This window comes from Capsaspora owczarzaki, assembly GCF_000151315.2.
Source record: "Capsaspora owczarzaki ATCC 30864 unplaced genomic scaffold supercont2.10, whole genome shotgun sequence".
Taxonomy (NCBI): Eukaryota; class Filasterea; order Ministeriida; family Capsasporidae; genus Capsaspora; species Capsaspora owczarzaki.
Genome location: NW_011887301.1, coordinates 105,072 through 128,573, shown reverse-complemented (window position 1 = coordinate 128,573; position 23,502 = coordinate 105,072). Strand labels below are relative to the sequence as shown.

The 23,502-nt window shown below is 54.2% G+C and overlaps 11 protein-coding genes across 11 annotated transcripts; 9 read left to right on the top strand and 2 right to left on the bottom strand.

The window, feature by feature from the left end:
• Positions 1-33: 33 nt before the first annotated feature.
• Positions 34-1,548, top strand: CAOG_05839 (ubiquitin-conjugating enzyme E2). The gene is made up of 4 exons (XM_004345379.2): positions 34-113; positions 709-811; positions 912-1,009; positions 1,090-1,548. The coding sequence occupies exons 1-4, from the start codon at positions 62-64 to the stop codon at positions 1,344-1,346; spliced, it is 510 nt and encodes a 169-aa protein (XP_004345429.1). The 5' UTR covers positions 34-61; the 3' UTR covers positions 1,347-1,548.
• A 5-nt stretch (positions 1,549-1,553) lies between these two features.
• Positions 1,554-2,639, top strand: CAOG_05838 (RS21-C6 protein). Its single transcript, XM_004345378.2, has 4 exons — positions 1,554-1,740; positions 1,974-2,052; positions 2,144-2,210; positions 2,294-2,639. The coding sequence occupies exons 1-4, from the start codon at positions 1,610-1,612 to the stop codon at positions 2,479-2,481; spliced, it is 465 nt and encodes a 154-aa protein (XP_004345428.1). The 5' UTR covers positions 1,554-1,609; the 3' UTR covers positions 2,482-2,639.
• CAOG_05837 (hypothetical protein) lies at positions 2,639-3,570 on the bottom strand. Its single transcript, XM_004345377.2, has 3 exons — positions 3,454-3,570; positions 3,029-3,084; positions 2,639-2,926 (listed from the first exon to the last, which is right to left on the bottom strand). The coding sequence occupies exons 1-3, from the start codon at positions 3,539-3,541 to the stop codon at positions 2,738-2,740; spliced, it is 333 nt and encodes a 110-aa protein (XP_004345427.1). The 5' UTR covers positions 3,542-3,570; the 3' UTR covers positions 2,639-2,737.
• A 739-nt stretch (positions 3,571-4,309) lies between these two features.
• CAOG_05836 (alanine aminotransferase) lies at positions 4,310-6,962 on the top strand. Its single transcript, XM_004345376.2, has 4 exons — positions 4,310-4,462; positions 5,171-5,790; positions 5,917-6,612; positions 6,702-6,962. Exons 1-4 carry the CDS (start codon positions 4,456-4,458, stop codon positions 6,846-6,848), a joined length of 1,470 nt encoding a protein of 489 aa, XP_004345426.2. The 5' UTR covers positions 4,310-4,455; the 3' UTR covers positions 6,849-6,962.
• Positions 6,963-7,145: 183 nt separating this feature from the next.
• CAOG_05835 (protein arginine methyltransferase 3) lies at positions 7,146-9,447 on the top strand. The gene is made up of 2 exons (XM_004345375.2): positions 7,146-8,948; positions 9,084-9,447. Exons 1-2 carry the CDS (start codon positions 7,169-7,171, stop codon positions 9,233-9,235), a joined length of 1,932 nt encoding a protein of 643 aa, XP_004345425.2. The 5' UTR covers positions 7,146-7,168; the 3' UTR covers positions 9,236-9,447.
• CAOG_05834 (hypothetical protein) lies at positions 9,307-10,048 on the bottom strand. The gene is made up of 3 exons (XM_004345374.2): positions 9,939-10,048; positions 9,585-9,776; positions 9,307-9,478 (listed from the first exon to the last, which is right to left on the bottom strand). Exons 1-3 carry the CDS (start codon positions 9,964-9,966, stop codon positions 9,387-9,389), a joined length of 312 nt encoding a protein of 103 aa, XP_004345424.1. The 5' UTR covers positions 9,967-10,048; the 3' UTR covers positions 9,307-9,386.
• Positions 10,049-10,949: 901 nt separating this feature from the next.
• On the top strand, positions 10,950-11,966 carry CAOG_05833 (hypothetical protein). Its single transcript, XM_004345373.2, has one exon. The coding sequence runs from the start codon at positions 10,966-10,968 to the stop codon at positions 11,920-11,922; it is 957 nt and encodes a 318-aa protein (XP_004345423.1). The 5' UTR covers positions 10,950-10,965; the 3' UTR covers positions 11,923-11,966.
• Positions 11,967-12,367: 401 nt separating this feature from the next.
• Positions 12,368-13,364, top strand: CAOG_05832 (hypothetical protein; the record flags this gene model as incomplete). Its single annotated transcript, XM_004345372.2, has 2 exons — positions 12,368-13,262; positions 13,325-13,364. The coding sequence occupies exons 1-2, from the start codon at positions 12,436-12,438 to the stop codon at positions 13,362-13,364; spliced, it is 867 nt and encodes a 288-aa protein (XP_004345422.1). The 5' UTR covers positions 12,368-12,435.
• A 1,512-nt stretch (positions 13,365-14,876) lies between these two features.
• Positions 14,877-18,866, top strand: CAOG_05831 (hypothetical protein; the record flags this gene model as incomplete). The annotated part of the gene is made up of 2 exons (XM_004345371.2): positions 14,877-16,939; positions 17,034-18,866. The coding sequence occupies 2 exons, from the start codon at positions 14,877-14,879 to the stop codon at positions 18,781-18,783; spliced, it is 3,813 nt and encodes a 1,270-aa protein (XP_004345421.1). The 3' UTR covers positions 18,784-18,866.
• Positions 18,867-20,107: 1,241 nt separating this feature from the next.
• Positions 20,108-22,518, top strand: CAOG_08921 (hypothetical protein). The gene has a single exon (XM_011272290.1). It carries the CDS (start codon positions 20,133-20,135, stop codon positions 22,404-22,406), a length of 2,274 nt encoding a protein of 757 aa, XP_011270592.1. The 5' UTR covers positions 20,108-20,132; the 3' UTR covers positions 22,407-22,518.
• On the top strand, positions 22,451-23,176 carry CAOG_08920 (hypothetical protein). Its single transcript, XM_011272289.1, has one exon. It carries the CDS (start codon positions 22,528-22,530, stop codon positions 23,050-23,052), a length of 525 nt encoding a protein of 174 aa, XP_011270591.1. The 5' UTR covers positions 22,451-22,527; the 3' UTR covers positions 23,053-23,176.
• The last annotated feature ends 326 nt before the right edge of the window (positions 23,177-23,502 follow it).

The window sequence follows — 23,502 nt, the reverse complement described above, 5'->3', positions numbered from 1 at the left end:
TTTGTTTTGTTCCATTGATTTCACTTCTCATTTCTTCTCCAATCCATACTTTTGTAAAACCATGGGCAGCAGCAGCGACACTGGCGCTTTGCTTTTGCAGCGACAACTTCAAGGTCTGTCTCTCTCTGTGTCTCTCTCTGTGTCTCTCTCTGTGTCTCTCTCCCTTGTCTCTCTCCCCCCACTTCTGGCACTCTGACTCTGAGCTGTTCTTCTCCTCCGCTTTTCCTTCTCCTGCTGGCCTTTCTCTGCTGTGGCTTTCCCATTGCGCTGGGTTTTGTCATTCGCGGCTTTTTTTTTTTTTTTTTTGGTTCTTTTTTTTCTTCTTCTTCTTCTTCTTCTTGGTCTTCTTCTTCTCTTGCTGTTCTCAACTCGCTCTGCTCTGAGTGGTGTTCTTGTCTCGCATGGAGAGAGTCCGTCTCGTTCGCTGTGACTTTGCCTCTTGAGCGGGGAGTCTGTCCGTTCGTCTGGCTTGGCTTGGCTTTGGCGCCATGGACGCGTGTGCCCGCAGCCCTTCTCTCTCTCTCCCTCTCTCTGTCTCTCTGCCGCCTCGTTCGCCTTGGTGCTCCATTACTCACTCACTTTCATGCACATTTCACTTACCCTAACCCTGACCCGTTCCTCGCGTTCTGGCTGCGGCTTGCTTTTGGTTGCTGTTTTACTCACCTTGCTTCCCTCCTTCCCTCCTCCTCGTCCTTGCACCCGCCACAGAGCTCAACCGACACCCCATCGAGGGCTTCTCTGCCGGCCTCGTCGACGACAGCGACATCTTCAAGTGGGAAGTCATGATCATTGGTCCTCCAGACACGCTCTAGTAAGCCAATGCGCGCTCCAGCCAAGAACAAGAAGAAAAAAAGAAAAGAAGAAAAAAAAAACTCAATGCATTCGTATGTGTGCGTGTTCTACTTTTGCAGTGAGGGCGGCTTCTTCAAGGCCCATCTGATCTTCCCGCGAGAATACCCGCATCGCCCACCAAAGATGACCTTCATCTCAGAGATATGGCATCCCAACGGTAAGCGCACGGTTGTTCTTGTTTTTTCGTCGATTTCAACATCGAGCTAAAATTGTTACTCTCTGTGCTGCGATCGACAGTCCACCACAACGGAGACGTCTGCATCTCAATTCTGCACGAGCCCGGCGAAGACAAGTACGGCTACGAGAAGGCGTCCGAGCGATGGCTGCCAGTCCACACGGTCGAAACCATCTTGCTCAGCGTTATTTCCATCCTGTCCGACCCGAACGACGAGTCGCCGGCCAATATTGACGCTGCCAAGGAGTGGCGCGAAAACCGCGACGCCTTCCGAAAGAAGGTTCAACGCTGTGTGCGCAAGAGCCAAGAGGCCGAGTGATTTTTTCAACCTTTTGCTTTTTGCAGTTGTGAATACCAAAGTAGCGCGCACTGTTGACACTTGGAATCTGTTTTGGTTTTTCTCCTGCATCTGTTGTTATTGTGTATTTTGCTTTCTTTCGATTTGGGCTGCCGTGCTTCAAGTCGTTTCTTTGATCATTATACACCCCCTTCTTTAGAACAATGCAATGTTGGCACTCTTGGTTTTTCGGAACTTGTTCACCGCCCTTCTCCCCCCCCCACTCACGTCGAGTCGAGTCGAGGATGAGTGATTCAACAGCGCAAGCATCGCAATCCCAACCACAGGCCAATGTGGCATCCGCGAGCGACAGTCCAGCCTCAAGTGCAGCAGCCGCGAAAGCAGACTTCTCCGACAGCCCATCGCTCGTCGAGCTGTACGTGTTTCACCAGCCCGGCAGTGGTCGGTTGCCAGACAAACAGATCGATGAATGCATGCGACAATGGCAAAGAGTGCGGCTTGCTTGATCAAGCGCAAGCGCAACCCCCACCGCCTCGTCGGTTTTGGCGGGAAAGATTTCGCGGGAAAAACCAACGAGCTTCTAATTGCTTGATCACTGCTGACTTGCTCCCCGCGTCGATATCCCTCTTCACAATTTCATCGTGACAGACAAAGGCGTTGCAACGAATTTACAACTGCTCGAGACTGGGACCAGTTTCACCAGCCTCGAAATCTCATGCTTGCACTGGTAAGGCCAAAAATTGAAACTGGCCGACCTTGACACACAAGCTTTGAGATACACGTTGTAGTTGATGCTGTTTCTTCCTTGCTTCCGACAGACCGGCGAAGTAGGCGAACTGGCAGAGATTTTCATGTGGCGTGGCGAATGCCCAGTGGGATTGCCAGGTAAAGCCGATGCTCTGAAATGTGCCGCGTTAGAGAACAAGAAGAACTCGTCGTTGATCTTGCCATGATGCATCTTGCTTTAGGCTGGTCGGAGAAGGATCGCCATCACCTCGGTCAAGAGCTGAGTGACTGCCTCATCTACCTCATTCGTCTGGCAACCGTGTGCGGCATTGACTTGCCAGCTGCGGCCGCGGCCAAAATCGTTGAAAATGGTCGCAAGTACCCAACCGACAAGTCGTTTGGGAGCACCAAAAAGTACACTGACTTGTAGCCAAAGGGCAGCACGAATAGAGAACAAATGCATCGCCCTGATATACTCCATAGAGGGACCGCGGCTCTTCAGCGAAGCCATCAACCAAAATTTCTGCATCCGCCTTTCCGACTCCACTTCCCCTTTGCTTATTTTGTGTTGACTGTTCTACAGCACGTGAGTGTGGCGATCTAAACGATCCGTGCTCGTTTGACGCTCAGAAATGTTTCATTTCACCGACCAAAAAAACAAAAACAAAAACAAAAACTAGCGGCGACTATTTTGAGGCGGGGTGCAATGCTGCGGCCGCGGCTGTCTTGTTTTGTGCGGCAGCGGCAGCCTTGTCCTTCTTTGCGGGCAGCTTGAATCCGGCCTCGCGCTTGACGAGACTGAGGTGACCGGACTGTGTTGCAGCGCGGTGGATCATTGTCTGCTCAATATTGTGCTTGATGCCGCTCTCCAGTTTCTGCCAACCCAATGCAAAAAGAGGTCAAACAATTGCATCTACATTGTGTATTCCGTCGGATGACGAACTTGAAGACGCAGTGACTGAACAAGCCAGGATTACCTTCTTCATTGTCTGCAATTGGACCAACGTTGTCTTCTTTGGGGGAATGTTCCGTGCTGCCAGCACCAAACAAACAAACAAAGCAGACAAAGTCAAAAACACACACATGCAAATCATTCAATGCATATTGAGTGAGCATCCCGTTGGACTTTTGGTGAGCTACGTCGGCCGGGCGTTCCATGTGTGAGTGAACCGGGAAAGCAACCTCGACCCGCGGCGACCACTCTGCTCGACGAGCAGCCACATCCAGGACAAATCACTGTTGCCCCATCACTCTGCTCATTGCTCCTCCAGCGTCGACCGGAGCAGCGACAGCGTTCGGGGTGGACGACCTTCCCACATGTCCCACTCTCCCGCCATTCAGCATTCAAGAGCCCTCAAGTGCCTCCTTCACCAATGGCTGCGTGCTCATCGTGCTCACGTACCACCCTTCTTCATGACTGCCTTGACTGGGCGGTTCTTGGCCTTGGTGATGCCGCCCGACGCCGTCGTCTTGACCTTGCCCTGAACCATCGCTGTCAATGTTCACACCCAGACCAAAAATGGAGACTAAGCGCCGACTCCAGCCACAAACACTCCCCAAAATCCGAATACAAGCATGAACTTCAATTTCGAGTGACTTTGGAGCGTTGGTACCGGTCGTTGGTCTGAGATTTTTCAAGTTTCAGATCCAAATAAAAAGGTCATCACAATTTCAGCGGCGTTTCCACGCTTCCGTTCCCTGTGTTCCCCTTCCCCCATCGCGTTTGGTTGCTTGTTCGTTTGTTTGTTGATTCATCCTATCATCTCACTTTTACCTCACTTCCTAAGACAGGACCAGTCGTACTTTCCCCCTTCCCTCCAATGCTCGCCTCACTCCGCGCCACGGCGACCTCCGCCACTTCCGCTGCCTCCGCTGCTGCTTCCGTCGCTGCCTCCGTTGCTCGATTGTCATCTGCCTCTGCGCCCTCCGCTGCACGCGCCTGCCTCGTCGCCAGCATCGCTCCCGTAACACAAACGCACTTCAACCCCCTCCACTCAATCACTGAGAACGAACGCTCCCCTGTCCCGTTTGCGCAATCGTAGCATTCCTTGCGCTTTGTAGAGTTGGTTTGACTCGACTGCGCTGGCTACGCAATCGTCGGACTGCCTGGCGACGGCTGTGTGCGAAAGGGGATGGATTGGTGTGTCGGTTCCGTCGGTGGATTTTAAGTGGTTATTTTTCGATACTCTTTTCTCACTATTTCAGCGGCGGCGCGCTACCTTTTTCCCTTTGCCGTTTTTCTTACTCTTTCTTCACTATTTCACTTCTCATTCAAGTTCCCCCCATTTTCTCAGATCATTCTGATGTTCTGATGTTCTGATCATCACTCTCTATTTCTTCTTGATACATTTTCCAGATTCGCACCAAGCACTCTTCTTCCTCTTCCTCTTCCTCTTCAGCAGCAATGTCAGGTAAGCCTCCACCTCAAATCCCCCCCCCCACTGATGTCCATTCCCTGCTGCGTTCAATCTGCGTTCACTGTGATAATGCTTTATGGGACTTACTCCCCGCGACCCGACCGAGTATCTGCCATCCGACTGTGGATGCCTCAACTCGCTACGTCCCTGCTCTCCACTCTCTCCACTCTCCACTCTCCACTCTCTCTCCACTTCTTCCAACCCCATCACTTTTACTCGTTGAATAAACCCTCCTCCTTCTCTTTTAGTCCCCACCCCCTTCTCCCTCTCTCTCTCTCTCTCTCTCTCTTGTCCCTCTGTCCTCTTGGTCACGGTCCTCTTGCCACAGTCTCGTTTCCTCCGCGTGGCCCCCTCTCTCTCTCTCTTCCTCAACACACACCACATTCAATCCCTAACACTCAAACCACCAACATCATCAAACTCGAATTTCTCAATTTCAATGCTTGCGACAATCACGACCAAAACCGAAGCCGGAAGAGCGGAGGAGGAGGACAGAAGTGAATGAGCATTGGAGTGGCGAGACCAGCTCACTGAACACGACCAGACCAGACCAGACCAGATCAGACCAAACACTGCCAAAAGCTCAACTTGGAGCTTTGTAGCATCAACAAAACTTAAAACTCAAAAACAGCGGACGAGAACGAAGCAGGGATTTGGAGAACGAGACGGCAATGCTCACTTCAATGTCACTTTCACAAACAGGTCACCACAAGGGCAAGAAGCTCAATAGCGCAACAATCAACCGCCAAGTCAATGCCGCAGAGTACGCCGTGCGTGGCGAAATCCCCATCCGCGCAGAGCAGCTCGCCACAGAGCTCAAGCAGAACGCAGCGTCGCTGCCCTTCAAGCAAATCACCCGCTGCAACATTGGCAACCCCCAGGAGCTCCAGCAAAAGCCGCTGACCTTCTTCCGCCAGATCTGCGCACTGCTCGAGTACGACGATCTCTTGCACGAGCGCAACCACGCCCACGTCGCGTCCCTCTTCCCCGCAGATGCGATCGCCCGCGCGCGAAGCATGCGCGCCAACATTGCCAGCATGGGCGCCTACACCCACTCGCAGGGCCTCAAATTCATCCGCGACAACGTCGCCAACTTTATCACCGCGCGCGACAACGTCGGGCCGGCAGACCCCAACGACATTTTCCTCACCAACGGTGCCAGCGACGGTGTCAAGACGGCCATGCAGATGCTCATTCAAAACCGCAACTCTGGCATCATGATCCCCATTCCCCAGTATCCCCTTTATTCGGCCACCCTATCCCTGCTCGACGGCACGCCCGTTCCCTACTATCTCGACGAGGAGAAGGGCTGGGATCTTTCCGTGAGTGTTTTTTTTGTTGTTGTTGTTGTTGTTGGTGTTGCGTCATGTAAAGCGAGAGAGATTGAATTGTGCCGAGCCTCCATTTCACTCACTTGGTTTCTTGCGGTGTCTGCACAATCATCGCAGATTGACGAGCTCAGCCGCAGCATTGCGGAGGCCCGCGCTCAGAACGTGGATGTCCGCGCGCTGGTCGTCATCAACCCAGGCAACCCCACTGGCGGTGTGCTGTCCATGGAGAGCATGCGTGGCATTGTGGAATTGTGCCACCGTGAGCACTTGGTTTTGCTGGCCGACGAAGTCTACCAGACCAACGTCTACCAAGACCAGCGCCCGTTCGTCTCCTTCCGCAAGGTGCTCAAGTCCATGGGCCCCGAGTTTAGCAATGTCGAGCTCATCTCCTTCCACAGTGTCTCCAAGGGCTTTATCGGCGAGTGCGGCAAGCGTGGCGGCTACATGGAAATGATTGGCATTGATGCCTACGTTCGCGAGCAAATCTACAAGGTGGCCTCCATCTCGCTCTGCCCCAACGTGCAAGGTCAAGTGATTGTCGACCTGATGGTCAACCCGCCCAAGGAAGGCGAGCCCTCGTACGAGCTCTATGCCCGCGAGCGCGACCAGATTCTCGGCTCGCTCAAGGACCGCTCGCTCTTCCTCGTCGATACCTTCAACAAGATGGAGGGCGTCACCTGCCAGCCGGCTCAGGGCGCCATGTACACCTTCCCTCAAATCCGTCTGCCCAAGAAGGCTGTCGAAGCTGCCAAGGCTGCGGGCAAGGCTCCCGACTCGTTCTACTGCATGGCACTGCTTGAGGCGACTGGTGTGGTGAGTGAAAGTGCTTGTTGTGTAGAGTTGAAAGGTGGTGGTGGTGGTTGTTGTCGTTGTTCTCATCTTTGCTATTCTGTTGTGAACAGTCTGTCGTTCCTGGCACTGGATTCAAGCAACGCGAGGGCACCTACCACTTCCGCTGCACGTTCCTGCCCCCACAAGACACCTTCCCTGCCTTCACCGATGCGATTGTTCGGTTCCACAACGAATTCATGGCCAAGTACAAGGACTAGACTTGGAGGTTTTGAACGGTTTCGCCGCGTTCTGTTTGCGACGGTGGGGGCCTCCTCCCCCAATCCATTGTTTTTGTCCATTTGTTCCAATACACAGTGTCTGTTAATGTTGGTTTGTGTGGATGCAGCTGGTGGTGTCTTTGGATGTTGAAAGAACAACAGAAGCGCGTATTTCTGCTTGCTGCCGCAGTTACCGTTCCGTTCCGCTCCCTCGCGCGTCGGTCGTTCCAACTGGTCATGAATACCTGTCATATAACATCTCTTTCACACTGCAGAAACACCCAGTTCATTTCTCTTTTCTACCAGCAGCAAAATCCGAGATGAGCGCTTTGCAGCAGGAACAGCGCGCTCAGGCCGAGCAAGCCAAGCAGGCCGCCCGCTACAACAACGCCGGCAACGCCAATGACCACGATGGCGATGAGGACGACGTCGAGGACGACGAGGACGGCGACTGGGAGGACGACGACGAGCTGCTCGCAGACGAGCCCGCGACGTGCTTGTTCTGCCCCGAGGTCCTCGCGTCTGCCAGCGACGTGTTCATGCACTGCGCACAGTCGCACGCATTCGACCTGGACACGGTGCGTCGCGCCCATGCGCTGGACGAGTACGGCTGCATCAAGCTCGTCAACCTCGTGCGCACACGTGTGGCTGGCTCAGTGAGCTCCATTGCGACCCAGGCTCAGGCTCAGGCTCAGGCTCAGGCTCAGACCACCAAGGCATTGCTGCAGTTCGAGGACGTCATCAAGCCAAGCGAGCTGGTGGCGTTGCTGGCGGACGACGCCTGGCTAGCTCCAGTCATGCAGGACGACGCGGTGCTGCAGTACCCGTTCGACGAGTGCCCAGCAGCGAACGAGGACGACAACGGCGAAGACACGGTCAAGGCAGACAGCCAACAAGCTCAAGGACACGCTGCAAAGACTTCTGCTGGTAAGGCTGCTGCTTCAGCGGACAACAAGGACGACGACGACGACGATGCTCCGCCGGAACTGCTCGACGGCGATGCGGCGCTACCAGTCGACCCTCGCCTCCAGGCCATGGCCGAGCTCGACCCCGAGTACCGCGCCATGCTTGCCACGATTGGCACTGGCGGAGAGGCGTCTACATCGGCAGCAGCGGACAACAGCAGCGCTCGCCGCCGCGATTCCGTCTCTTCGCACGGCTCTGCTGAAATGGACAACAGCTCGGCCGACAAGCTCGATTACTACTTTGCCTCGTATTCACGCTCTGGCATTCACGAGGAAATGCTCAAGGACAAGGTGCGCACTGAGGGATACCGCGATTTCATGTACAAGAACAAGGACCTGCTGCGCGGCAAAACCGTTCTCGATGTCGGCTGCGGCACGGGCATTCTGTGCATGTTTGCCGCTCGCGCTGGCGCGACCAAGGTCATTGGCATTGATCGCTCCAACATTATCGACCAGGCCTTGCTGAATGTCAAGGAGAACGGGTTGGACCACATCATCACCCTCATTCGAGGCAAAGTAGAGGACGTGACGCTGCCGGTGGATGGCGTTGATATCATCATCTCCGAGTGGATGGGCTACATGCTCTTGTACGAGTCCATGCTCGACACTGTGCTGTACGCGCGCGACAAGTGGCTGCGCGGCTACAGCAGCGCCAACTCGCGCATTGTGCGCGGTGTGAGCGACCCTGCCACAACCACTGTTATTCCCTCGACCGGCGGAGTCTACCCAGACAAGTTTGCCATGTACATGGTTGCCTTGGACGACCAGGACTGGAAGAACAGCCGAATCAACTTTTGGGACGACGTCTACGGCTTCAAGATGACGGCCATGCGCCCAACAACGATGGTCGAGCCTGGCGTGGACTTTGTCGATCCCGCCACCATTATCACTGCGCCATGCCTGTTCAAGGGGCTGGACATGCACACGGTTCGGTTGGAGGACCTCGAGTTCACCGCGCCCATCCACCTCACCTTCACCCGCGACGGCACATGCCATGCGCTCGCTTCGTATTTCGACACCTCCTTCGAGCACCAATGCTCAGAGATGGTCTATTTCAGCACCGGCCCTCAATCGCCCGACACGCACTGGAAGCAAACAATCTTTTATCTGAACCAAGAGTTTCCCGTGCATGCAGGTGAGTGATGGGGATGGGTTGTGTTGCTGCGGTTTTCTGTGTCGTAGCTGCGGTTGTGCTAGTAATTGCTGTTGCATTGCGGGGTTGGCCACAATCGCAAAAAAAATCACTAACGCGATAAACCCGTTTTTGTAGGCGACCTTCTTAGCGGCGAAATCGTGCTTCAACGCTCACGAGAAAACCACCGCGCTCTGCGCATGACACTGTCGTTCATTGTGGAGCGCGTACATCGCGAAGGCGTCGACTCGACTCCCGTGAAAGTGGATCAGCTGTTTTTGATGGACTAGAAAAAAAAAACGGTTTTGTTCTGCTTGCATGAGGCTTGCCGTTTTTTGTGTCTTGTCATTGGGCTGTTCTTGCGTTCATAAGAAATCGTGTATTTTGCATCGCACTTGTTGATCAAAGAGCGAGAATGGTTGAATGACAATGTTAACAGGATTAAAGGTACAAGAATGGCTTTTGCTGCCACGCAGCGTCGTCTGCTGTCTTTGACAAGTCCCTCAATGATTGTTTCCTTGCTGTTTGCAGATCTGTCATCCATTTTGACATTTTTGACATGTCGTAGAAATGAGTGCTCAGAAATCGAGTTTCACAGTTGAAACTGGTTCCAAATCCATTGAAGAACACAAAGCTCACCTGCTTCGGCCGCAGCGACCGCGTCTGCCACGCTCGTCAGTACGAATGCTTCCTTGTCAGCGCGCGCTGCTTCGATTGCGTTGAGCTCGAGCTCGACCGGCGCAATGCACGCCTCAATGCTCACCTTGGAGCGCTCGAGCAGCAGCGCCAGGCGAGCATCCACGACCACGTCCGCAGAGTCGGCAGCGGATCCTGCAATGCGCATTCAGATGTGAGCGCGCGCACACACACACATGTGAATGCACATTGAACGGAGGGAGGCGTTGGACGGTCGGAAGTGAAGGTGCTGCTCAGAGCCAATCCCACAAAGCGTAACTGCTGAGAAAAGCGCTCAGAGTAGTTTTCCATTGTTACCTGTGACTGTGGCTGTTGACGACGCCATTTGATTTATACAACACTTGTCCTTTCCCTCAAACACAAGGATCAAATCCAGAGGAGAAACAAGCTGAAAGCGAAACAAGACGATTGAGGACTGAACGAAGATCAGAACATCATCCACTCGCTTGGGCCCCTCTCCCTTGAGGCTCTGTTTGCGGCTTTTCTTTGGAAGAATATCGGAAGCACACTGCATGACACGTGTGGTAAAATACAAGCTTGAGGCCGTCTTGTGAAATGGGAAACCCGACGAGCTCAAAGTCCGCGTATGCTTGGGAAAGCAGTCTCCCAAAGATTTCACGGCATACAGACAGAGGCTTGGAAAGATATGCAATCCGATCTAGGTCGCCTATCGAAATCGCGGCGTTCCAGCGCACAAGAAGCGCACATGCCACAAGGAACAACTCGTCCGCCCAGTACACGGCACAAGTGCTATCGCATCCGAATGATTTTTTCCAGCGCCAGTCCGCCTTGGGTGGAAAGGCGTATCGATTTCCGCTTCCGATAAACCAAAGGTACCTATCCTTAGTGACAAAGTGCGCGACCAGCTTCAGGTACTTTTCCATCGCAGGTCCACAGTCGTATGCTTCATCACACAACGTGTGCAATTCATGAAGCTCTCGATAGAAGGCTTCATCTTGTTCTGGTGTAGAAATCACCATAATTTTAAATGCGCAACTGCTGTTTCGTGGTCGGAGGAGGAGGTGAAGGAGGTGCGTGTGTGTTGGGGGGGGGGGGCAATGGAACTTCCAAATCACAGTTGTAATGTGTATGCTCAAAGGCTTTTTATTGATGATTGTGCATTTTTTTTTTTTTTCAGTTTTCAACGTGGTCGCCCACAGCAGCCCGCCTCATGCCATGCCCTCCACCGAGCCAACTCACCTATAAACTTAAGCTCAGACCGGAACTCCAGCAACGCTCCTGCTGTTTGATCGGTCGAGTCGATAGAACAAAAGCGGTTTGGGACTTTGGGAATGGGAAGGTCACTCATTTTTTTGTCACCACCATGTCTCAACGCGGTGGCAGCCAGTCGTCTCATGGCGGTAGCAGCAGCGGTGCGCCTCGTGGCCGTGGCAACAGCCGGGCGCCTCCAAGCGGTGGCAACGGCCTGCCTCAGCGCGATGAAGCCAGCGGCTCGCTTCAGTTTACTGGCAGCAGTGCTCGGCCTCCTTCTCCCCATGACGGCAGCCCTCCTCGTCCTGACACCAGCCCTCCCCGTCTTGACGGCAGCCCTCCTCATCGTGACGGCAGCCCTCCTCGAAGTGACGACAGGCAGCTGATCCCGGCTGCATGGGCCTTTTTTGAACCGAAGATTCTATCTGCATGGGTCAAGTTTGATCAAACTTGCAAAGAGGCAGAGGCAGAGCGATTCAGATTGCGCGATGATCCTGACTGGAACAAGCGCCACTTCACGGTCAGGCGTCAAGACCACAAGTCAGCTTTTGTGGTTTTGGTCAAGCATGGCTCTCTCCTCCTGTTCAACAAAAACGAGCCCATTCCATCCAAGCTGGGATGGGAAATGTTTGGTGGCAAATGGCGTGTTCCGGTTTCGAGCAAATGGGAGGAACCGAGCCGAACTGCCGCGCGCGAGTTTGGCGAAGAGGCCGGCCTTGCCTTAGGCCTGAGCACGGATCAGGAACTATACGACCTGGAGGAGCGTATACACCGTGAACTCAAGAATCATCTCACAATGCTCGTTACTAAAGAAAAAAAAGGTGTGCTCTACGTTGTTCATGAGCCGACACTTTTTGACGAACTTGTTCAAGCTTCTGGTCGCTACGCTGTCGCCGCACAGGCTGTTCCATTCCAGCGCCCTCCAAACGCAAACGGTTTGGTCATCCCCGATGGATTCCGTTTGCGGATCAAGACCTGGGTGCGTGAGATTTTGGAAACCGATACATTTGCTAAGCTTTGTATTGCCGCTCTTAAGGAGGCCGCTCCTGCTGAGTCCGCTCTTGCATGAACACTTGTCTCCTGAATATACAGTGATACTTTTTGTTCTGCCAACAATACTGTCAAATTGAAAAGGAGAGGGATGGAGGGAGGGCGAGAGAGAGGAGGGGGGAAAAACAGCGAGCATCTCAGCGAGTCGACCAACGCACCACCCCGTTGTCTACAAGCGCAGCGCGTGCCCAGGCAGTGTTCAACAAGGCTGTAGCGTTGTCCGATCGCCAGCCATGGAGCAATTTTGGCCCTCTGGGTCCGTGCATTCACAGTGACAAGCTCAATTCGTTTGCGAGAGAGGGGAGGGGAAAGGTCGGCGTTTTCGGTTGGAGACAGGTGGATTACCGCCCGGCAGATCCAGTTTTGTGACAAAGAGTCGCTTGTTTAGGCCTCACCCCCTCTTCCTCATCTATCTTCTGCACAGTCGATGATAATGAGCAGTCTTGCTTTTTTTTTGTTTGTTCATTTTCTTTGCGCATTCAACTTGCAATACTTTACCGCCCGCCCCCTCACCTGACATCCAACTGACCTGATGTCACGCACAAACCTCCTACCACAGGTTTTGCTGAACGCAAGCCATTACATCCAGCTGCGCGCGCAAAGCGATCAAACAGCTGCCATCACCCGGTCGTGGGACGACACAATCGTCGCTTACAAGCGGCTATCCGGCCCGTGGCTGTACGGCGCCGTGTACCATGACAAACTTATTTCACTCGACGATGCTGACGTAGCCCGAGCGGCAGCTGCCACCCTCACTCAGCAGGATGAAGATTACCGCAATATGGCGATGGACCTGGCCGCTGTGCGCAATAACCTGCAGATCATTTGCCTGCTAATCAGAATGAACGTCGGTTACAACCACTATCACTTGGAGGCGGCCGTCAAATTCAACAACCTCGAGCTACTGGGGCATGTTCCACAGACAGTGCTTGCTTGTGTTCCATTTTACGCTGCAAAGTTGAATAACGCTGATTTCGTGGACCGGTACTGCGACAATGCGTCGACGCTCTCGCTCAACGTCTCGCCTTGCCTCGACATCACATACGGGTTTGTTGCCGGCGGCCATACGGAATGTTTAGAGCAACTCTTCGACTCTTATCCGCTCTCGGACTGGGCGCTCCACGTCCTGTACACCGGCTTGCTTGCCGACAAGACGAACGTGCTCACCTGGATGCTCGACCTGATTGATGAATGGCTTAATTCATCCCCAAAGGCATCACTCCAGCACCTCATCGACGATGCAGACGTCCTTCACCAGGTCGCAAGTCGCGGCGGGGGTTGCAAGTCCGTTCTCGGATTCGGGCGCTTGAGTGACGATCTCGACGTTGGGTTTGTCATGGCCATGCAAGAATTGCGCAAGTGCTCTCTTCCCTTCAGGGTTTTGCGCTATTCCGACTTAATCTTGAGACCACTTTGCACAGTTGCAAACAGACCCGGTTCCAGGTCCAGACTCGAATGTGATGAGACTTGTTTTCACCAGCGCTCTTAGGCAAGGCGATTACCAGCTGATCGTCGACCATTGGCCCGTCGACATGAAACCGCTTCGCTCGGATTTACTGCGAGTAAGTTTGAGGGATGGCGCACTTCCTGCCATCAAGCGGTGGCACCTCTCCAAGAAGCCGACTTGCGGCTGATTGGTCTTACAGCCATCAGCACTTGTGCCTGCGGTATTCTCGGTTGGATTCTCGATCAAGGTCTTGAATGGCTCAAGGAATGGACGGTGGCTGTCCTTACTACAAATCCACAAGTTGAAATGATTCAACTCGTGCACAACAGAAGGCTGTCTGGGTACAATGAGCCATTGTCCGCTTACGAATCCTTATTCTCCTGGCTTCCACAGCAACCATCAGAGCCTCACAAACGCGGGTTGGAGCCTCATGCGCGTTTAATCCAAGAGCTCAATGCATAGCCACAGTTTTACTCGTTTATTTGGTTTATAGTTTGTTAGTTCGAATGCATTTACTTTTACATTGAAGCCAAATACCCTCTTGGTAGTGTTTTCATTAAATTGCATGGCTGGAGGGGGTTTCATCCATATATTTTTTTGGGTGGGTGTATGGGTTTGCATTACGCACATTTTTGACACGAAATGTATCGATCTTGAAAAGTATTTTCTGACTTCCCGCCAAAAGTACCCCTGTTCTGTCAAGGTAGGTCATTCCAGCCTCTCTTGGCTACCCTTTCCCTACCCCCAAGCTTCGATAGCTATATATTCATGTAGTGTATTGCAATGAGTTTGATGGTTGTAGGATTAGTAGAAAGGAAGATGTTTAAGAGTAAAAAACAAAAAATAAAAAATAAAAATAAAAAAAAAAACTTGGGACCCCCCCCCCCCTATGGCCTGGAGTTTTTTTTTTATTTTTTTATAGTATTTCTTTGATATCTTCCTTTCTATTCATCCTACAACCCTCAAATACACAGCGATACACTACATAAATATATAGCTATCGAAGCTTGGGGTAGGGAAGGGGTGAGAAGTGAGGCCGGAATGACCTGCCAGCCACCCGTTGGGGGTCATTTTGGCGGGAAGTCAGAACATACTTTTCGAGATCGATACATTTCGTGTCCAAAATGTGCACAATGCAAGTCCATAGACCAACCCAGCCCACAATGGTCTCCATAGGGGCCAACCCAACCTATCACCTACCCTTCTCCCACCGACCACACTATGCTCAAATTACTATGTGAGTCCATGTAGTGCAAGGGGAAGGGGTTAGGGTGAGTACAGGGGCCCTAGGCGGAGGCAAGGGGTTGACAGAACAGGTGTACTTTCGGCGGGAAGTCAGAAAATACTTTTCGATATCGATAGATCTAAATACAAAATAACTTAAAAAATAAAAAATAACAAACAGAAAGCGCAACCAAACAGGTTCGAACCCACAACCTGGTCGGCAATACTCACCGTCACCTTCGTGGCCCAGCCCAGCCGATCAAACACTTCAACTTGAGCTCCCCCCGCGAACGGACCGGCTCATGGTCCGCCATGTTACGGCGGCGCTCCCAGGCTTCATCCCGCGCGAACTCTTGACCTCGCCCGAAACCCCCATCATCCAGCTAGTCACGTTCGACCAAGATAACATCATGCGAGTGCAACATGACAACACAGCCGTTCAGACGTCGGAGCTCATGGCGATTGTTTCCTTCAGGTGTAACAAGCGCGAGCATGCCTGCCGTTCATACCAGTTCTTTGAGGGACGAAAGACATGCAAGTCGTGCACTGATCGCAACGCCAGATATCGTAAAAAAGCTACTGCCAAGAAGATTGCGTTGAAAGATCAGCAAGCGAGCGAGCCAGCCGAGGAGCCAGCCAGAAACGCTCCGACAACGAGGCTCGGTGAGCTTGCCCACACCCGCCTGATGTTCAACGATCCGCAGAGCCTGGAGGACTTCTGGGAACGCCAACAAAGTACAATCGACTTGCGTTTGAAGCACGACTACTGTCCTGGTCAGTCACGCAGGTCTCAGGTCAGAGATGAAGTGGATTCGGCTTCGCCAGTTCTCTCTGCCCACGCTCCACATGCTCCTCCACATGATGCTGAAGACGACCTTGCTGAAGACGACCTTGCTGAAGTCGACCTTGCTGCGTCAACCGTGTCTTCGGCTCCGGAAGCAGCTCAGCTCACCCACGCAGACGAGGTTTCCGAGTCTATTGCTGAGGGTCATGTCAACTCGCAACCAGGCACGTCGCCGGTTTACCTCACGCAAGATGAGCGTAACCAACTCGACCTCTGGTTCGACAACCGGCCCGTGCTGTGCTCAAGGACACAGCGCTTCTGGTGCTTCAATCACCGGTCAACAAGCAGCAAGGAGCCGTCTCCAGCTTCGTCGATGATTCAAGACCGATTTCTCGAATCATTGGACTTCACACACCCCATGCATACGCATCGACTCGACAACGACTTCCGTGTGCAGCCAGGATTAGGGCAAGGCTCGTCTACCTTTGCCATTTCGAAATCCGACCTGGTTCAAGTAGACGGCAACACGCTGCAGGTTGTTGGTTGGAGAGTTTCTCTCGCCGGCCAGCACGATGCTCGGTGCACGGAGGGCGTCTTTGCTCACAAGCAGTTAGCGCATCCGAGCATCCAAACATGGGCATTTGATCTCGCATCCAAGCGCTGCGACGTCACATCGATCGTCCAACAGTTTCAAGGCAGCGCCTCAAACCCGCCACCCGTCCCACACCCGTCTTGGAACGTTCCACTGACGTCTGGTCGTTGGTATCCTTCGCATGACGCTTTACGCATGATGGTCAAGGCTTTCAACCCCGAGACGGCTGGTTCCGAGGCAATGCGCATGGAAGACTTGTTAACCAGCCCAACCTCGCGTGCGCTGGCGCACCCGCATCCCGTGGGTCGGTGTGGAGTTTGTCCTGGCATCAAGTCATATCAACAGTATCCAGACGTACTCTTTCATCAGGCCCAGGATCCTAATTGCCGTGATTCGCCAGGCATTCTTGTTCTGGTCACGCCGTGCCAACGGGCGATGTGGAGCTCGCTGCGCCCTCAAGTCCTGTTCCTCGACACCACCTACAAGGTGACCAAGCTACGCTGGGGCTTGACAGCGCTTGTTGCAGCAGACGAGTGCGGTTCGGCCGTTCCCCTCGCGTTCATGATAGCCTCCAACGATACCGCGGCAGTGTACGCAAAATTCTTGTCGGTGCTCAAGGAGGCGCTCGGCTCTTGCTTCCAGCCTCTGCGTTTTGTGATTGACAAGTGCAAAGCCGAGGCAGCTGCCATCAGGGAGGCCGTCAATGTTCAGATTTCCACTTGCTGGTTTCATGTCAAGCAGGCCGTCCTGCGCAATATTTCTCATCCCGACATTGAGAAGATCCTCAAGAAAGTTCGGCGTTCCAGGTCCCTGGAGGAGCTTGAAAGCCGCGTGAAGAGCGTCAGAGAGGCCGGACTGAGCGAGAAGGACTTGGCGTACCTGGAGAAAGAATGGTTTGCCAAGGGCCAAATCGAAACCTGGACGCTTCCGCATATCGGAACCATCCCGACAGCGTTGGACCAGGGTTCTACCAACAATTTGATTGAGAGGTGAGTGACCGATCGGTTTGGAGAGGCTTTGTACTTAAACTGGCGTCCCGCACTTTGCTTACATTGCTTGCCTTCGTTGTTGTCTCGCACGTAGACTCTTCAAGTCAATCAAAATGACGCATCTCAACTCCAACTCGAACTCGGATTTGCCAACGCTGGCGACCAAGCTCATTTGGGATGTCAATGAGAAGTTTTGCTTGAAACGTCAATGGCTCCTCGTCAACGTTCCAAATCTCGCCTGCCTCCCCAAGTATCGCGAGCGTATCTGGAACTACGAGTCGACAGCCAAGGCCAGAGTGCTGTGCGACCGTGTCTTGATACTCGACAGCAACGCTGGTGTTGGCATGGTGATCTCGAAATCAGCAATTCCACAAAGCGCAAACTTGTTGCAATTTTCAGCCGACCACATGATCGCCCATGGACATGGTCAAAGCACCAATATCGGAGACTTTACGTTGGTACCACAGGACTACTGGCACAAATTGCGCGACGATATTTATCGGGGATACAAGAAGAGTGTTACCATCGTCGTCGTCAAGTCCCGTTTTTGCACCGACTTCCACGACTGCTCCCTCGTGTGCACGCACATTAGAGCTGCTGCCCGCCTGCTTGGTGGACTGGAAGTGTTTGGTATCGCGTTGGACGCGCTCATTCAAGATCGTGAGGCTCCAAGTCCTGTCCGCACAACTGCAGACCCTGAGACGCCTGTCTCAGTTGGTGCAGATGTTCCGCAAGACCAGAACTCGAGTGAACCAAGTTATGAGCACGGCACTGGCGATGGCATGCATGTCAGGGAAGCAGAAATGTTTGAACCGACTTCTTCGACTGTTTCGACTTCGTCTACGGCAGCGGAAGAGGTTACACCCTCGGTCGCACCACCCTCGGTCGCACCCTCAGTTGCACCCTCAGTTGCACCTTCGATCACACTACCGTCAATACGCACAGCTATGCAGGCTACGAGCCTGTTTCAAGACGACGACTCCGACTCCGACGACAGCGACTCACCACCTTTGAGGCACTCGTCCCAGGCACAGAAAGTCGTCCACGAGATCTCGCTTCGACTGCAGCCAGTGTTTGATGATTTGCAAAAATTATCTTTGCCAGTCAAAGCGCTCGCAACCGTCGTGAAGGCAGTTCGAACGTTCGCTACCCGCTCCCTGAGTTCAGTCTCTCGACAGCGAGCAATGCGCACCCTGTTTACTGATAAAACTTTTAATCAAACAAAGCGGCAGGCTCAAAAGACCCGGGCAGCGACTATCAGAGCGAAGCGAGCTGCAGCGTACGCAAAGCACACAGAGTACGCTGCTCGCAAAGTGCCGGGCGTCAAGCCGAGCTTCAGACCCGCTGTCAGGCCACCAAAGTCCTCACTGCGCGCCAGCGCTGCGTACATCGTCGCTGGCGATGTGGAAGCGTTTGAAAGGTCGGAAGATCAGCGCCGTCGTTCTGCGCAAATGCCCGTCAACTCCGTTGCCAACAGCTCCAGTCAAAGTGCTCCAGCAGATGGTTTGACGGAGACTGCTGGTACACGGCGGCGCAGAGCTCTATCGCTTGATGCGGGCACCAACTCGTCCGAGGAGAGCTCACGCAAGCGCGCTCGTCTTGACGCCGCCTCGAAACATTGGTTCGATCACCTCTATCAAGACAACGCTGGTTTACCTGCCAATACTCGCCCCAGTCGATCTCGGCAACACGTGTTTGGCAACCGCGAGCCTGACAGTGATGATGGCGATTTGAGCGACACGGACAGCGACGACGACAGCGAGCCTTTTGAGCCCGACCTGCGCGACCTGGACCGGCCCGATCGAACGTTTTTGAAAAGATGTGCCTCCCAACAACGTCCGTAGCGCAACCTTGCGCACACACACCCCTCCTGTGCACAGATTTGGGCGGTACTGCTGACCACAGCCTTTGCTTTGTTGTGTTGCCGAATAAACGCATGTCTTTGCAACCGTACTGTCGGGCCGTGTTTGATCATAATCCTCCCTTCTCTGATCCGACATATAGCATGTACATTTTAGATACTCGGTCCGGTGCGCGCGCGGTGGGAGCAGGTCTGCATATCGCGTAGCAGCATGTTGGCAAGTTTCACAAGAAACGCTGCATTCGCGAGGTCGTGTTTTTTTTTCCAAGTTCGTTGTTTTGCTTTCCCCTAGAGCGTGTTCTGGGCAGCTACCAGAAGGACCATACGATCCGGTCCGCAGCTCAAACGATGAAGTTGGTGCATGATGTGGACCTCCCAACGCGTGCTAAACATGCCGATTGAGCTGTCTAGGGACCACGGTGAGGTGGGTCGCGCGCGCGTGAAAACCACACTCCACAACCCCCTCCGCCGCGCAGCCTACGCCGAGTCTACCGCCATCCACGGACAACAGATGGGGGTTTTAACGCACAACAACTCAGATTTTATTGGAGAGAGGAGGGGACAGCGTCTCGTGACGGAGGCGATTTTGCAGCTTCATATCGGGAGTACTCTTCTGTTACCGGCTACAATACACCTTCAATTCTGCCTGTTCTACGACGCTGAAGCCACGGCCTCTTCCCATGGCCGTGGGCCGCATACACTTACATTGAAACACTCTGAAAGTGCTCAGTGAGATCGCTGACGGGGATTCTGGAACAGCTCGATCGTTGTTGTTTGACATTTTGGACTTGGAGTGTGGGTTTCGACACTGCTGGCAAATTGACTGACCCGCTCATGACTCGGAAAGGGGAACGAACATTTACTGGAGCACGGTATGAGATCGGGGAGTGGGATCTCTCTCTCTCTCTCTCTCTCTCTCTCTCTCTCTCTCTCTCTCTCTCTCTCTCTCTCTCTCTCTCTCTCTCTCTCTCTCTCTCTCTCTCTCTCTCTCTCTCTCTCTCTCTCTCTCTCTCTCTCTCTCTCTCTCTCTCTCTCTCTCTCTCTCTCTCTCTCTCTCTCTCTCGCTGTGCAGTTTCGCGCGTAGATTCATGTGCTAAAGCGTGTTCGAGTTCGAGTGATACTTGTTGCTGACCAGAACGCTTCGAGGTTTAGCTGCTGCACTGCAAAACAGGAGATACGTTCTCAGATTCTGTGCTTGCGTTTTTGTGAATTTTTTTTGTTTTATATATTGCTCATGTTGTCTGAGCACTTTGGGCTTTTAGTTTCTACACTAGATTATGCTTGCTCAGACTTTCTCACTCCACTCCCTTTCTTCTACATCACTCAGACGAAATGAGTGCTGCTGGGCTGCACTTGTTTGCGCCGCACACCTTCCACCGGCCGACGTTCTGCGATGTGTGCAGCAAGTTCCTGTGGGGCCTCGTTCGCCAGGGCCTGCAGTGCACGTCCTGCCAGCTGAATGCGCACGACGCCTGCGCTGCCGAGCTCGCTGAGCTGGCCCAGGTGGGCTCTCCCGCTGTGTCCGCCGCGCTGCTGACCTGCGACGCATGGCGCAGTCACACGCACACACAACAGACTCACCAGAGCCAGCCGGCGCAGAGCCCGAGCGAGGCCAGTCTGGGCAGTCGTGCGCAATCTGACGCTGCGTCACCCGATTTGACCCACCAGGACGACGACCCAGACGACCCCGACGACGACAACCCCGACCCAGGTCCAAACGACGCCCCGTCGCGCTCTTCTACTGCTGCTGGCAAGCGGGCCGCCCGTGCGAGCGACGGCGAGGCAAACACGCGCCACGTCAGTGCGAGCGGGGTCGTTCCACCGCCATTGCCGCCGCTGCCACCACTGCCGCCAGTCGCTCCAAACGCACCGAGGAGCAGTGGGCAGCTTGCGCAATCGACGGCGGCTGCGGCGGCTGGCTCGGGAACCTCCTCCGCCACACCCTCACAGCGAGCAAGCGCTCAGACGCCAAGCGCCACACCCTCCTTCTCCACCTCCTCCTTCCGAGACACGCTCAACTACCTCGCAAGCCTCGAGTTCGTGCGTGATCTCACGGCAGAGACGGAAGCCGTCACGCAGCACCGCGAGCTCGAGCTGTTCGAGCCGCCGCTGCACATGCGAACATTGACGAGCAACTTTAGTCGGTTTGTCGCGGAGACCAACCCCGTGTTCTCGGCCATCGAAGCTGCGCGGGATGTGTACTACTGGCAGCATCCAGTCACCACGCTGATGGTCATGCTGGCTTGGGTCCTTCTCTGCATGTTTCCCGGACTCTTGCCGCTCGTTCCCGCCATGGCACTTCTCGGCTACACTGGCTCGTCGCATGCTGCCAGAGTCCGCGAGCGGCGCAACGTGGAAGCTGTTGCGTCAGGCTCGCATCGCCGCACAACGAGCGAGTCTGCCCAGGACGAACATCATCATCGCCTGCTCCACCGTCACCGTCATTCCGCTGGTGATGCCATTGCTAGTAGCGAGCCCGCACCGAGTCCGGACGGCATCGAGCCAGGCAGCGGATCTCCCCAGTACAACGAGATGAGCTTTGACGAATTTGAGGTGATGAACATGGCGGATGCGTCCTCGCCGACCTTTGCCACGACCGCCGCCGCCGCTGCCGCCGTTGGCTCCAACGTCACTTCAGACGTATCACCTCGCTCTTCGATAGCACCTTCTACGCCTGCGGCAGCCGCGCGTTCTCCCAGTTTTTCGGCACCAACTGCCACCACCTCCTCCGCCGCCACTTCAACAACCAATACCTCCGCAGCCACCTCCTCCTCACCAGGCACATCATCCTACAAAGTCCCACCAGCCCCGTTGCTGTCTCGCGAAGGCGTCATGGGGTTTCTGTTCAACAAGGAACTCTTCCGCAATGCCGACTATCGCCACAACCTGCAGCGCATTCAAAACATGATGGGCCAGCATGGCGACATGTACCGAGCAGGTCTTGCCTGTCAGCAACTGCTGGACTGGACGGACGACTTTGCAACCATTATTCTCGTGTATGGAGCCATCGCGTACTCGGTTTTCATCTTGGTGCTGCAGTGCATCTTTTCCTTGAACTTTCTGCTGGCCGCGAGCGGTGTCCTGGTGCTGCTGGGCAACACGACACCCTGTCGTGCGCTCGGACGGGTCTTGGTGCGCCATGTTTCCACGCGCACTTCCTTTCTCCGAAACTTCAGTCCCGTCAACTACTCGATGCGCAGCAGGATTGACCCGTCCCTTGCGCCCGTGCCTGACGCGCGCTGCGAGCTCGTTTTCGAGAATCAGCGATGGTGGCTGGCCATGGGCTGGACAGACCGCTTGATGCCCGGCGAGCGGCCCAACTTTTCCGACGCCGACGGTACCATCGACCGCACCCGCGAAAATATCGTCCTTCCGCGCGGCTGGGAGTGGGTTTCGCCAAGTTGGCAAGTTCTCATCGACGGCGAGTCTGACCGCGAGGGCTGGCAGTACGGTACAACGCGTTGGCAAGAGTGGCGAAACCTCGCGGCTGGCAAGCACTTTACCCGGCGTCGTCGGTGGTACCGTTGGCGTGCGCCCAGCAGTGGAGTCCCGTCTGGCACCACCGCCACGACGACCAGTGCTGCTTCCCACGAAATCGGGGATTGAGTTTGAAGTGTACATTCTGTTTGCGATTGTTTGTTTTGCGTTTTTCTCGCTTTCTGATCAATGTCATGATATCCACAAACGCTTCTGCTGATGATCTGAATTCCTGCACATCTACAGTCCAATGAATGGTTCTAAGCGGCTCAGTCTTTCTTGTATGCTCAGCGCCTTCTTGTCACTGAGACGCGCAGTCGTGCTTCCCCGACGACCCCTCGCTGCCATCGCCGTCCAGACCACCTTGTTCACTCGCGCCGTCTCTGCTGCATTCATGTCGACCGGCGCATCATCGACCGGTGCCGCGGGTGCCTCCGCGGGGCCCGTGCAGCAGGTCATTGAGGCCAAGCTCGCCTCGACGTTTCCGACTGCGACGCACATCCAAGTGCTGAACGACTCGTACAAGCACGCTGTTCCACGAGGGTCTGAGACGCACTTCAACGTTGTCGTCGTGTCGGACGCGTTCAAGGGCCGCTCGCTGATCGACCGCCACAGACAAGTCAACGCGCTGCTCAAGGACGAGCTCAAGGCGGGCGTCCACGCGCTCTCCATCCAGGCACAGACACCCGAGCAATGGCAGGCAGCGAACTGCACCGTCGCAGGAACACCAAACTGCCTCGGTGGCGACAAGCGCGCGGCATCGCAGCAAAAGTAACGAAGGACGTGAAGGTCATTCGCTGTAATTCTAAGTGAAAGAAGGTGTGTGTCTGTGGTTTGTGGAGTTGTGTGGATTTGTTCAATAGAGGTCTATTTGCTTTGCATCTTACTGCGAGCGCGTGTTCACAAGGCATTGAGCTTTCGAGCAGTACATTTTGAGTGTGAATCGGCCCCTCCGTCTCGCAGCTGTCTCTTATGGTTGTGTAGAATCTTTCAATGTCAAGGAAAGGGGCGGCATTTGAAACACCAGCAAAAGTTGGGTGTTCAGAATTCAAAGCACTCACTCTCTGAGCGAAAGAAGCAAAGCTCAGTCACAAGGCAGATGTTCAGCACAAATTCTTGATCACCGCCTTTACCTTTCCACTGCAGTTTCTCTGAGCGATTGCTGATGGATGGTGTTTTTTGCGTTTCTTTCGAATGGGCGGTCTTCGTTCACATCGTTCTGTAG

Coding starts and splice junctions, on each gene's coding strand:
- CAOG_05839 (XM_004345379.2), top strand. CDS start 62: ATGGGCAGCAGCAGCGACACTGGCGCTTTGCTTTTGCAGCGACAACTT. Junction 114..708: donor TTTGCAGCGACAACTTCAAG/GTCTGTCTCTCT, acceptor CACCCGCCACAG/AGCTCAACCGACACCCCATC. Junction 1,010..1,089: donor AGAGATATGGCATCCCAACG/GTAAGCGCACGG, acceptor TGCGATCGACAG/TCCACCACAACGGAGACGTC.
- CAOG_05838 (XM_004345378.2), top strand. CDS start 1,610: ATGAGTGATTCAACAGCGCAAGCATCGCAATCCCAACCACAGGCCAAT. Junction 1,741..1,973: donor AGCCCATCGCTCGTCGAGCT/GTACGTGTTTCA, acceptor TCATCGTGACAG/ACAAAGGCGTTGCAACGAAT. Junction 2,211..2,293: donor ATGCCCAGTGGGATTGCCAG/GTAAAGCCGATG, acceptor ATCTTGCTTTAG/GCTGGTCGGAGAAGGATCGC.
- CAOG_05837 (XM_004345377.2), bottom strand. CDS start 3,541: ATGGTTCAGGGCAAGGTCAAGACGACGGCGTCGGGCGGCATCACCAAG. Junction 3,085..3,453: donor GGCAGTCATGAAGAAGGGTG/GTACGTGAGCAC, acceptor TGGTGCTGGCAG/CACGGAACATTCCCCCAAAG. Junction 2,927..3,028: donor AATTGCAGACAATGAAGAAG/GTAATCCTGGCT, acceptor TTGGGTTGGCAG/AAACTGGAGAGCGGCATCAA.
- CAOG_05836 (XM_004345376.2), top strand. Junction 5,791..5,916: donor AGAAGGGCTGGGATCTTTCC/GTGAGTGTTTTT, acceptor CAATCATCGCAG/ATTGACGAGCTCAGCCGCAG. Junction 6,613..6,701: donor TGCTTGAGGCGACTGGTGTG/GTGAGTGAAAGT, acceptor TGTTGTGAACAG/TCTGTCGTTCCTGGCACTGG.
- CAOG_05835 (XM_004345375.2), top strand. CDS start 7,169: ATGAGCGCTTTGCAGCAGGAACAGCGCGCTCAGGCCGAGCAAGCCAAG. Junction 8,949..9,083: donor AGAGTTTCCCGTGCATGCAG/GTGAGTGATGGG, acceptor CCGTTTTTGTAG/GCGACCTTCTTAGCGGCGAA.
- CAOG_05834 (XM_004345374.2), bottom strand. CDS start 9,966: ATGGCGTCGTCAACAGCCACAGTCACAG. Junction 9,777..9,938: donor GTCAACAGCCACAGTCACAG/GTAACAATGGAA, acceptor TGCGCATTGCAG/GATCCGCTGCCGACTCTGCG. Junction 9,479..9,584: donor GGTCGCTGCGGCCGAAGCAG/GTGAGCTTTGTG, acceptor AATGGATGACAG/ATCTGCAAACAGCAAGGAAA.
- CAOG_05833 (XM_004345373.2), top strand. CDS start 10,966: ATGTCTCAACGCGGTGGCAGCCAGTCGTCTCATGGCGGTAGCAGCAGC.
- CAOG_08921 (XM_011272290.1), top strand. CDS start 20,133: ATGAGTGCTGCTGGGCTGCACTTGTTTGCGCCGCACACCTTCCACCGG.
- CAOG_08920 (XM_011272289.1), top strand. CDS start 22,528: ATGAATGGTTCTAAGCGGCTCAGTCTTTCTTGTATGCTCAGCGCCTTC.